Source organism: Rhamphochromis sp. 'chilingali', assembly GCF_963969265.1.
Source record: "Rhamphochromis sp. 'chilingali' genome assembly, chromosome: 8".
NCBI classification, from domain to species: Eukaryota; Metazoa; Chordata; class Actinopteri; order Cichliformes; family Cichlidae; genus Rhamphochromis; species Rhamphochromis sp. 'chilingali'.
The window spans coordinates 7,884,959-7,898,066 of NC_137935.1; the positions used below are offsets into that span (position 1 = coordinate 7,884,959).

A 13,108-nucleotide genomic window follows, 5' to 3' on the forward strand; every position below is an offset into this window, starting at 1 on the left:
ACTTCATCAATGTCTTTCTCTCTTGCTATCAGCCTCAAACAACAATGAAGCTTAGTAAGCCTAGCAAGTCTCTGTATTTTTCTACTTCTCTGAAGTCTGACAAATATCATTGAAAGAAATATGGACCTCATATTTTCAGTAATTACAGCAAACCGCTCTCTTTTTCAATGCAAAGCACGGCTATAGATATGCACATTTCACAGGGGCTCTTTCAGCAAATATGACTCATAATGGCATCACAGTAGAGGACAAAGAATAAGCATGTGATTGAATGACTAATGCTTCATGCCCATATGGAAGCAACACAAAAAAGATCCCGGAAACTCACAGAAAGACATGCTGTTAAAAATAACTAGCTAGTTAGCTGCACATTTGGGGTTACAGCTGAAGGCAAAAGCTTACTTCAGAAAAGGTTAGAAAAAAAAAACAAAAACAAACTGACAACTGACTTGAAACTATATCAATTTTAATAACATCTATGCAATACCTCTGGGGTTAGTAAGGGTGGCCTCAACAGCCTTTCCTCCATCCCCGCAGCGAGCGTCATCATATGGGAGACACTGGTCACCAGTGCCTGCCACCAGCTCCAGATTCTTGGCCACATCTTTCACAACATTCAGCGATTTAACCTTGAACACTTTCCTGCTGCTGGTGTCTGAAAGGTACACGGCATTGTTCACTGGACTGGTGGCCAGGTAGTACTTATGTGCAGGGCTGTTGCTGATAGGAGGGAAAAGAGAGGAAGAGGCTCAAGTCAATAAAGCTGGAAGGGCTACAGCTCTTTCAATAAGAAACACTGTGTAATACAATTAAAATGGATTCAAAAGCCATTTAGAGAGTCAATTGGGCACAATTACAGTTTATACCCAGGACAAAGAAAACAGAATGAGATTAAACATGCTAAAATAAAAATGAGATTAAACATGACATAATAATGCGGCTTAGGACTCACGCAGTCAGCTTAGTAAGAAAAGCGTGTTTTGAAAAGGGAGTGAAATTACCAGTGTATCTACATCTATATGTCTGTGTCGACCTTTAAATACAGTGTGTGAGTGTGTGTGTAATAGTGCACATATTATTGAAGAAATAGTAATGTAGTAGAGAAATTAAGGGTGGGGAGTGGTGCTAAAATTTATGACCTGAGAAATTCCTTTGATATAAGCTGAAATCGATACAAATAATTATGTTTTTTATTTTACTTTGGAACTTTTTAAAAATACAAACAAAAATGCATGACTGAACTAGGGATCCAAACACATTATGCATCCATCAGGCTGATATTCTAGCACAGAAAAATATCCTATTAAAATCCCAGCCAAGTCAACAATGCCATCCTTCACATCCATACAAACATATCCACAGGAGGTTGCCCAACCTGACAGACAAGACAATAGAACCAAATATAACCAATCCTGCTGCGGCAGGATGCATCCAACCTACTGATGTACTCCAGTCAGGATAGGTGACAGAAAACACAGATAGCTGTAGACAAATCCACAGCAGTGCAAATTAGGATGACAAAGAATAATATTTCCATTAAAATTACACTTCTGCTTACTATAAACATAAGCTCACGGTGATAAATCAAAGCATGGGAGATTGGAAGCAAGACCAATTACATTTTACTATGCACATGCCAGATGCTAGAAACTTCTTAAACCGTGTTATTTTAAAGTGATTTTACAGCCTTGGCTCTGCTTCCATAAATATGATTCATTACATAAATGTTACTGAGGTTAAAGGTCTTTTCTTTTCAAGTGCTGACTGACACACTTTATTTGTTAGTTCATGTCAGAAAATGTATGAAAAAAAAATCAGACAAATCCAGAAAACTGAAAGTTAAATTAAAAGCTTACATCAAAATAAAAATAAATTATTAAAAAGTCACATTTTAACTGTCTGTTGACTAATTCTACTACTAATTTAGGAGAAAAACAAAACAAAGGAACACGTAACCAGCTTAGCAATGAGTTTGCTGCCACCTTAAAGATGACCAGATGTATAAGAGCAGGATACAGCACAGTTCTGCCAGACCTGATAAGCATTATGGAAAACCCTGTCAGCTGGACATCATTCAAAGTGGATTAAGACAGTATTTCAAATATAACCTTCAGGGTTCTTTTAGGGGTTTATGGTCAGTGTGACAGTGCCAAAGCGTACATTTTTAACACACAACGAGAAGAAAGACAAGTGGGTGTGTGGAATTGTCGTCTCCAGTACATAATTTTAGGTGACAATTGACCTTCAATGAATCAGTGATGACAGGGCTTTGCAGCAAACCTCAGGCACACATGTCACAAACTGCCCGCTGACCTAGTTGACTGATATGATGCACTTCAGTATACTCCAGGTACAATTGGCTGGCTTAGAGAAACGACTGCTGTCTGAGAGTAGGTCAATGGCAAATCTCAATGACTGGCTTTGCATTCTATCTGCCATGTGCAATCAGCTGATACCTTATCAGCTCCTAGGTGCATGTAAAACAGTGTTGGTCCCCCATAGTGTTTGAAACTATGAGGTGTTATTCTCTGACCTTGAGCTATGGCCATATACCCCATCTATATTCACTGACAACATCTAGTTTGTAGAAGATAATTGGATTTTGCGGCATGGCGTCGTGGAAATGGTTGGAGCGGATTGGGACATCCTTAGTAGGGGGTCAATGAACACTGCAGTAACATCACCCACCTCCCACTCCTATCGCTAACTCACACATGAACAGGAGGCAGCCGCCCATTTTATACAGACACATGCTGTGTTTTCCTGGGCAAATCTCCTTTTCAATATGCAAATGTGTTTGGTGTGCTGAGGGACGGGGCTCTGATGTGTCTTGTTCTAGCAAAGAAATCTATGCGATGTCTAAGTTAATGTACAGAAGCATAATAAAAGTAATATTTCTGTTATGCAGAAGACAGATACAGAAAAAAGCAAGAAAGAGAGATTCTGAGTTTTTTGTTAGTATGTTCATCCTCTTGGAAACAGAGGCCAGTGACCAGCATCACAAGGCTTTTCATCCACAAGTTGACTAACTGTTCCCCAGCTAAAGTCATGACCCTGTGATAGAAAATCAATCAATAGCCCTTTGCCTGAGACACAGTATCTAAAGACAGCACACAGAGATTTCCCTTGCCACCACCTGCCATGGAAAATAAAGTCTCTGTATCTTAAGCCAGTGATAAAATCAACACTGAGTTGCCATTTTAGCAGAATCAGCTACTGTAGCTAGGCATGCACACCAAATGAGACATTATCTTCTGTTTAATCCTGCAATCATTTGCCTGTAACATGCACTACTGTTAACTTGTCTTTTATAATAGATGTTATATGAATAGGGATATATATGTATAGTACATATTCTCTTTACGATTATGAAATTACATTTAAGACTCTCCAACACTGTCAAAAACTGTCCCATACTGAAATGTTAATTTTTTTTTGAGGTGCACTTTTGCCTTTATTGGTTGGTGGAGCACTGAAGATACACAGGAAAGTAGAAAAGGGGAAGGTATGTGGCAAATGGACAAGGGTCTGACTTGAACCTGGGCTTCTACACTCATATTGTTGCATGCTCACCCACCCAGCTGCCCACTTCTTTAACAACTCGAATGCTCCCAAATGATTTCATTTTAGAAGAACTAAGGAGAAAGCCTAGAAATTAAGCAAACTTAGAGTTAATAAACTGTGCTTTCATGTAAATTATCTGGTTTAATCCAAACAAATCTTTCAGAACAAATGAAAATGAACCACAGTTTGAATTGTTTCTTGAGTGAAAACATCTTTTGAATGTTTTCAGAACCAGGAAAAGGGAAAAAAGATCCAAGAAAAAATATAGGAAGAGGAAAGACCAAGATTGTAGGATATGGCCAGCATTTTCCAGGTGTTTTTGGAGAGAATGAGAGGGAGTGAGAAGATTTTCCCCGAAGATTAAAACAAATGCAGCTACAAAATGCAAACATTGTATAAAACGATAATCACTCAGCTCATTTAATTTTTACCATTCACTCTAATATTGACAGAATGGTACCTGCTGTACTTACATCAGCTGATATAGACAGCTGTTGACAGGTTTGGCAGGTGTAAAAAGACCAATATCTCGAACTTTATTAAGATAAATATATATATTTTTATTAATTTGGTGACTGGGCTGTACCCTTTTTTAAAAATTAGCAAATACTGTGTGGCTTACCTATGCCTGAAGTCTTTATTTCTGTGAAGGTTTACCAAAAGAAGCAGAAATGAGAAAGGAAGAGAAAGGAAAGAAAGTGTTAGTTGATAGTAGATGGAATTAAAAAGTAGTAGGCATTCTTAATCAAAAGGGAAGCATGAATAAACAATATTTCAATTTTTTTTTTTTTTTTTTTTTAATCGACTCAACCTTCTCCTTGGGAGCATTAGGAAATTAATCTTTCCTTAACATTTTCTGTTAAGACCTTATTACATCCTCTACGTCCCTTATGAGATCCAAACTCCAGCTGATACAGGTGAATCAGAGAGGCAGAACCATCAATCCTTTGCCTTTAGGGCATTTCTGTCTATCTCGATCGACCTCTGTGGTTTATGACCTGTATACAAGCCCATCTGAGCTCATGGTCCTGAGCGAAAGTAAGTAGGCTACTCTTCCGTTACCTGAGCTCCAGGACGCTAGTGACATTCCCTGTGGTGAAAATCCTCCTCACATAGTTGAAGTCACCCACGTAAAGACTTCCATCTGAGCCACAAGCCAGAGCAACAGGGGCCATCAGCTTGTTTCCGTCAGCAAGGCCATTACAGCTAGGGCAGGAGATGCTGCGCCTCCGCCCATTCCCCATCACGCTGCCGATTACAGGAGGCTGCTGGGAGATGAAGACGTTCTCTCCGTTGCCCATGTGAAGAATACCTGATGAGGGTACAGAAAAGAAACAGCTTATTTAGGTTAAGGAGAACAAGGGGGGTGAGCACAAAGCAGCATGGCCAGCTGTTAGTGGAAAACATTTTACAATTTTGGTTAGAGGTTAAGTTAAACCAGCTTTTTTTCCAATTGTCATTGAAAGCAGTGTTTCCAAAAAAAAAAAAACTAGGGGAGTGTATTGAAACTTTTTTTTCCAGCTATAACAAACTGCCTGATTTAATTAAATTTACATGTTTGAAAGAACCCTGAGAAATGATGTGTACAAACCCATCCCACCCGAACATGCTAGTCTGTGTCAACAGCTACAAAGCTAAAAAAATATATATATCTTGTCATTATACTTTTGATACATCTCAATTTAACTTGCATTATTTCTATACAGTGCTTAACAAATTTATTAGACCACCTTTGTACTCACCCATGAAGTAAAGTTTTATTTTAATAAAAAACATGTCAAGACACACTCCAAAACACCTCCAGTAATCTGCAGATGAACAGAGAATCTATAGAGAATAGATTTCCAATCTGGCGTTGAGCAGCACAGAAGTTCATATAAATAATTTTGAAAATTCCATGTCATAAAATTTAATTGATCAATTAAGGTCCTCGAGCGGCTTGATGTGAGTGTAATGAAGTTCAGAACAAGTGGATTAAAATGGGATTCGTACTGAATGCTTTCATATTTCTGCTTGATGGATAAGCAGTTTGCTTATGCTAACGTGATACCAATGGGAATTTGGTGAGCTGAGCCTGTTCCACTGCTCTAACTCTTTGCGTTCCTGTCTCAATAGTGGTTCAAGGTAGCTTAATGCAGTTTAAAAGCTATATTGGATGAAGGATTTAAGGGAAAGTGTAAGTCAATACACAGATAAGCATTTGATGTGATTTTAAATAGGACTGTGTGTGTACCTCTATTAACTAGAGCCATGAAAATTGCACTGAGTGCCTGGGATTGCAATAGGAGGTCGTCTTGGTGGATGAAAACACGGGCACAATTTCACAGCAAAATAGGAACCAAGAAACCCTTGGCACAAGCATAATCTCTTGGAGCGAGAAAATTATCACACAGGCACAATCACAAAAAAGAAATCCAAACAAGAAAACCCAAAAGAAAACGAATATATATATTTGTTGTTGTTTTTTTTACCTGTTTTTCTATCTTCACCAGCTTTGCGGCAAACAAAATTAAATCAATAAAAATATAGCAGATGTGCAAGCATTCACATATGTACTTGCATGCACACTTTTTTTTAACATTAGTGTTGCCAATCTGCTCTTGGAAAATTGTCAAATATGTAAATGTAAAGATGTTGCTGCTGCCCAATCAATGTAATCATATTTGAAATTCAGCATCTGCATGCCTGTCTTAGTTTTGCTGCATCTGATGGTACTTAGTGACCTGAGATCTTTGAGCAGCACAACATTTGGTCTATCAGAAGAGATCAGCCAAGCATCCCCTTCCTGGGACGTGATTTTAATCTTAGGGACTGCTGCTGCTGCTGGGAGTAGCAGGCTGATAGCAATTAAATTAGGGATGATTCTAAAAATGCTGGGCATGAACAAGACATGAAGGTGCCAAAAGAGGGGGTGACTGGAGGAACTGGCAGTGCTGGTGGTGAGGGCAGTTCTCGCCTTCGTCTGGACTCCACTTTCAGGCTCAGCAGGTTTAGCGTGACAGATCAAAATGCCACCTTCGTGAGCACTTTTCAAGTATGCTTCATCTCCTCTGATGAGTCCTCCCAGACACAAACAGACACTGAAGCCTAGCTAGTGACAGGTGATGCACAAAGTTATTTCTACTACTGCCTTTTAGGAGTTATTTGATGGCAATAAGAAAATTGACCTCCCTCACCTAAAAACGGATGGAGGGAATAAAAAGTGAGATCTATCAAGGGCTACATGACACTGCTGAATGGAATAAAGCCTAAAAATGCTACAGGCAGGGAGGACAGTTTTATGTTACATTAAAAGCATCGTCTAAAGCACGTGGTGGAACCAGTGGCACTTCTTCTTATCTACTCTTTTCGGCACATTCAGGATGACGCGCAAAATATAAAAAGGACAGGCAAACCTAAAATATACACTTTTGTACAAAATGTACTATTTTTAAATGGGGTCCTGATAGCAACATTTTTGCCAATGTGACCCTATGCTTTTACTACCATCACAAGACTTAGATGTCTTGTTTTGTTTTGTTTTTTAACAGCAGCTAAGTGAAAAGAACAAAAATCCAAGACATATTTTTCTGTCATTTCTGTTCGCCTTGCTTCTGTCTTCTGCTCTGTTCATTGTGTTGGGAGTTTCACCATGTGGAGGCTCTCCCACACAGACATATACCAAGTGACAGCAGAAAACAAAAGAAGAAGAGGATATTGTTATTTGTGGACATATGTATATTTTAGAATATACATTTTAGTACTCCAGCTGTCTGAATATCATTAAACATTAAAATCTTAACAGCCTTCGAAGGACGCACTTGCATTGCTATGCTATTAATATATTATTTGTGGCATAAACTGTTTATATCAGCAATAATCATTTATCGCAGTTATATCTGGGGCAATATATCATCCAACTAAATCAGTATTCTAAGAGGCCTGTGTACAGTATGGGTGAACCAAATACAAAAAAATTAACACAGCCTGTCATGGATGCAGGTTCAAGGACCCAGAGGAGAATCGGGATGCAGACTGTTTAAACAGAAGGTGTGCCAGTTGCAGAGTTCAAAAACAGAGTCCAAAAATAAGAAGCCAAGAAAATCCAAACAAACCCAGGAGACCATGGAGGGGGGAGAAAAAAAAACACTAGAGGAGCTTAACAGACACTGCAACAAAGACTGAGGGGGAAGGCTGGATTATTTGTACACATGGAGGTGATTCGGGAAGTGGAGACAGCTGGGGCGAACTCGACACAGGTGTAGACAATCAAGGCGAAGTAAAAAGCACAGGAGACTAACTTCCAAAGTAAAACAGGAACTAACTCAGAGAAAAGTACAACAAAATAACACACTCCATAAACTTGACAAGAACTTAAAGGTTTAAAATACAAGAGCGCAAAAAGTTTGAACCCTCAAGTGAATAAACAAGGACAAACTATACAATCAAATCAAACAGAAAACACCTGAAGCTGAATAAGAGCTTAGAACTCCAAACAATATAATAAAACTTGACACACAAGGAGTTAGCAGAGGTTAAGTAACGCAGAATGCGAGGAACCAAAATACAAATAACCCTAACCTGCTTTCAAAAGAAACAAGATTAAGAGATTGAGATTAATGCACAAACCCCCACAATGAACCAATAGATCGTGATCCAGGTACATCTTCTTAAAATTAAGATATGTTGTGGGATAAAGTTATATTTTGAAGGCTAATTGGGTACCAATATGTTTAAACATCTGAATTCAATATCAATACTGTAAACTGTATGATTAATGCAATGGTAATGATGATGATTATTAACAATAGCAGTAAAAAAATTTCCCTGATCTCCACAAATACTTTAATAAAGAAGCTGTTGAAAGGGTGCTGGCATAGCTCACTGGCTTAGCAGGCGACCGATATGCCAAAGGCAAGTGCAGGCAGTTTCCTTTATGTAGTTCTTTTCACCTTCATCTACTGTACTCTGTTTTTGTCCAAGGGCTACAGTACGTTACTGTCCAAAATAAAGATGAAATGCCCCAAAACAAGTTTTTTTAAAAAGAGAAGTTATTAAAACAAAAAACATATGAAAAGGAACAACTGGCTGACTCACCACTCTGGATATTTAAAGCATGGTGCTTGTCTATTGTCCACCCTCCCAGTTTTGAGGCAATGGTTTCGTAGCCAGTAAGTACAGCGGTCCTCTTCTCCCATAGAATAAGGTCTGGGCATGACTCATACTCAAAACCAACTGAAACTATGGAACAAAACAAAGATAAAATAGTAAAAAAATGTGTGTTCTCTGGATAAAAGAAAATCATATCAGTATAATCAAAAATAATTTTTGTCATCGCTTACCAAAAGCTTCGGACAAGCCATAGACCTTCTGGCTGTAGACATCTGTCTTGTCCCACACAAAGTCATACGAGAGATTTGGGGCTGCAGGAAACCACTTTCTGAAAAGCCTGCCTTCCACAGCCACCATGAGGTGAACTTTCATCAGGTTAAAAGGGATTAAGGAGTGGGTGAGAGTAACCCTTAGCACTGACTTGTAACCTGGGGTCCTGCTGCTTAAATAGCCGAGTCTCATTTCCGTTCCAGGTATAGGTACTTCTTCCTCCAGAGACTATGAACAGAAAAACAAAGCTTATTAAATATAGAAAAGCATCGATCCTGACAGAAGGTGACATGTTATAAATTCTGTCCTCACATTTGAGGTAATAATGTTCCACTGTTTTATTTTTTTGCTGTTCTTGTTTTACACAAAATATCAGCTTGTCAGTCTGTTGGTCAATGGCCAATGCAGCCATTATTTTTTTAGCCTTGCCTCCAACCACATCTATGGACCCAAGGGAGACTGGAAACACTAATTAGAGGACAATTATGCTCATGCGTTACATGGCATAGGATGAAGAATTTCTTCATTATGTATTCCAATGAGAATTTTCCATAATTGATTTCAAAATAGCAAGTCCTCCATTAGGATGGTAGTCTTTTCTATGAAATCCATATCGCAGTTGCGTAACCTGTGTGCTCTTGGGCTCAGAGGCTGCCAAGGCCAATAATATATAGAATAATAAAAGTTAGCTTAGTAAGATGCTGTTGCCTTTAGAAATTTTAGCTGAGGTCAGACCTGTAACAACAGTGGGTCAGCATTCATAGACTGTAGAGCGTTCGCAATGAGGATCAAGGGTCGACACCAGTAGTTTGGTTAACCAATTCCTGTCTTCTATAATTGAATCGCCTCTTTCCATAGTACAAAACAAGATTCAGAGTACTAATCAAAACAAGTACTTTAACTGTTATAGGTCAGATGACTTTTATGTGTGTTTTTTTTAATTATTCAAACAGGGCAGCTATTCATGGTTGACTTATCAGGATTCCTTTTTACAACTGTAAATGGGATGATGTCCCTGTACACGGAGCAGCAAAGACAAGGCGACTATAAATAAACTCAACTCAGACTAAATTCCCTGATATGCCATAAATCTTACGAAGCAAACTGGGAGGCAGAGTAATGAGAGAAGTGCAGAGATACCTGCTAGAAATACAGGAGCCGCACAAACAGTTCGACAACATAGGTCACCAACACAGAAGTCCAAATAGATGCTTACATCAAAAAGCCTCATGTAGATAAACTTGTATGCATAACTGTAAGATGCAAATCCTTCCTAGAGGTATTTATATGCATAAACTGGATGACTACTCTACAGTAACAACTGTTTCTGTGGATAAGATAATAATCATCACTCTGCAGTTAGGTACAACGTATATTGTGAATTACCCAAATTTTACAGGCCAATTACACTTGAGTGATAAAAATTAAAGCACTGAGTCACTGTTATATTTATACTTGAAAAATAGTCTGTAGCTGTGCGGCATGAATCATTTACAGGAAGACCCATATGCATTAGAACCTGCAGGGCAGGGACAGAGCATCACCTGGATTTCAGGTACAACATTCCCTCTTTCAGCACAGGACCCAGCGAATGCGGTGAGCGGCGCTGGGGACACTACAGGGCTGGGCCTGGTAAAGCTGCTCAGGTCACAGCTAGGGATGTCATTCTCCTCATGCCGCATCACGATGGTATCCATGACAAAGAAACGTCCCCATGGCAACCAGAGTGTGTGCTCCTGGGTGATGAATGGAGCGCGTTCAAAGTGCAGGGCTATGGCTATGCCCCCATTGGTCACCAAGTCAAAACTGGAACACAGATGTGCACAATGTCAAAGAAAATTAACTGATTGTCTTACTTTTGGATGAATTAAAATAAATACAGTGAAAATTCCCATTCCCAATTTATACTATTTGTTTTGTGTTGTGCATCAAGCCTCTGTTGTGAACACGACACATTTGTTATTCTCTATTTAAAGGATAAAAAAGAGATTAATCAGTAATAAATTCAAAATTTAATTTTTTTAAAAAGTTAAAGAAAGGATGCTTTTAACTGCTTTGAATCATCTCTGTTACACAATGGAGCAGATACAATACGATTATAGATCACAATGTAAAAATGCAGGTTTCCTTGGTTTAATAATCTTAACATTTTATTTGAAGAATGCAAAGTAGCAGATTACAGGCGTGACTGTTTCACTCCAATTACCATGTAATGTGCTGCTCCTGTGCTCACATGTGTACTGTAAATGAGAGAGAGAGGTTTGTGCCGAGGGATGGAGGCAGCCGCCAGTACTTTATTGATCTCTTAGACGAAGGCTGTCCACTCTAACATCAGTCTAAAAGCCCTGCAATGCAATCCCATCTGCTGTTGCATTAAAGGGTCTCTGCCTCTGGACTGACCTGACTGTGTCTCAGTAAACAGGCTACATTTTGGCAGCGTCATCACCTCTAACTGCTGCATGGTACTTGCACCTGGACTGGACTTTTGCAGCTTTTGTCACTTCTCTCTAAGAGCCAATTAGCACCTGGTCACCTACAGGCCCCTGGGACAGGCAAACACTCTCTCTCACACACACACACTCAGAGTTTTTCTCAAATTACAGATACAGAAGTAAGTTTAAATAGTGCCATGTAAAATGGGCAAACTCCCTCTTGGTTTAAGCTTCTATATAAAGAACTCGCTCAGTCTAACTTCCCTTGAGGGTAAACATCTGATTGGCTGTGGTGATAAACAACAACTTGGTCCGCCCTTGATGTTTTGCCCTTGGCTGGGTGCAAGCAAAGTGAGCTTCTTCATCAGTCTCGAGTCTGCAGAGCAAGGCTCTCGTAGTACTCATGCAGCTGTGATCCATCAGTACCCATGCAGTTGCATTCAGTCTGTAGCATGCCTGGCAGGCTTGGGCTACGCAAACTCAAAATACTTCTGGACTACCATGGGCAGCATAGGCGATCGATGAAGAGATTCACTGGCTATTATCAATCATGACAATAGCCTTAAGGAACAAAATGATTACATTACCTACAGAAGGTTACCGCCTTGTGCCCTTTGGAAATGCATCAAACTAAGAAAGTTAACTACATTTTTACTCATTTGCCAGCTAATGAGCAATATAACAGTATATTTATAATGGACTGCATGACGTCTACTTAGGTTAAAGTGAGCCAAGGTCAGAGCAAAAAGTTAGTAAGAATAAACACAGACTGTAAAACTACAAGTTCTCCCGTAAAGACGCTCACAAGTACCCTAATAATGTAATGAGCTTAAACCCATGTCAGCATTTTTCTCATTAATAGAGAAAAGCTTAAAAGCGAATAGGTCTGTCTTAATGCTCAGCCAATCAGAAAATAGCTACACAGTTGTAAAGAAACTAAACTAACCTCTTTTGTTTAGGCCTGAAAACTTTCCCAGATAGTGGAAAAGGTAATTTAAAAAACTAAGCCCTTGGACAATAAAGAACACATCATAAAAATGAGTTGAGACAGCTTTCCCATTTCTAAGTGGCTGAACAGGTGCATTTCTGATTTCACGCTGCACTGAGCCTGTTTACAGTGATTGCAGGGGAGTTGCAGGAGACTGGGCATGTTTACAGGGGAACCTGGGAGATGGAGTAGTGTTTACACATATGCTGGAAGGTAGAAAAGAGTATGGAGCTTTGCAAAGAAAAAAGTGACTGATGCATAAGAAAAAAAATGGGACACGCATAAATGGAAAAAGGATAGAGATGAGGAAAGTCAGTGCAGTGGAAAGGACATGAGACCTGGGCTCAAGGAAAGCACGGGAAATAAGTAAAAGAGCAGTACCCAGAAAGGAAAGGCTTATGGGCAATGAGAGATTAGAGGAAAGACAGCGTGAAGGGATGGAGAGCAGATGAAATGAGTGAAGAAGGTGAAGATGATGAAGTAGAGAAGAGAGATTTTTGTAAAAGTAAAGGGGAGAGAAAAACGACAGGATGGAAGAAATGAGGGGACGCAGGAATGATCAGGATCAAACCAGCGGCAAAGATGTGGGCCTTTAGAGTGTCAGTGACTGATAAAAGTGCCAGGAAGAAGTGGGGCTTGGAGAGCAAACACCAATTCATGTTGTGCTGTGATAGAGGGGCTCGGTTTGCCACAAGGCCTTACTAACACTGAGATACCTGGGACTGGGGGTTGTGAGTGTATACTGTATGCTTGTACAATCTTA

The 13,108-nt window shown here is 39.4% G+C and overlaps 1 protein-coding gene across 8 annotated transcripts in view; it reads right to left on the minus strand.

Annotated features, from left to right (window-relative positions):
* Positions 1-13,108, minus strand: part of tenm4 (teneurin transmembrane protein 4) — a 165,817-nt gene that overhangs the window by 30,378 nt on the left and 122,331 nt on the right. For 6 of the 8 annotated variants that reach the window (XM_080888551.1, XM_080888550.1, XM_080888547.1 and 3 more), the window contains 6 exons: positions 10,470-10,731; positions 8,886-9,153; positions 8,641-8,784; positions 4,627-4,876; positions 4,187-4,207; positions 488-720 (listed from right to left, as the gene is read on the minus strand). In XM_080888551.1, coding sequence (XP_080744677.1) covers positions 488-720; positions 4,187-4,207; positions 4,627-4,876; positions 8,641-8,784; positions 8,886-9,153; positions 10,470-10,731 — 1,178 coding nt within the window. The remainder of the gene's footprint in view (positions 1-487; positions 721-4,186; positions 4,208-4,626; positions 4,877-8,640; positions 8,785-8,885; positions 9,154-10,469; positions 10,732-13,108) is intronic. The other 2 variants (XM_080888546.1, XM_080888548.1) reach the window with 1 other exon arrangement.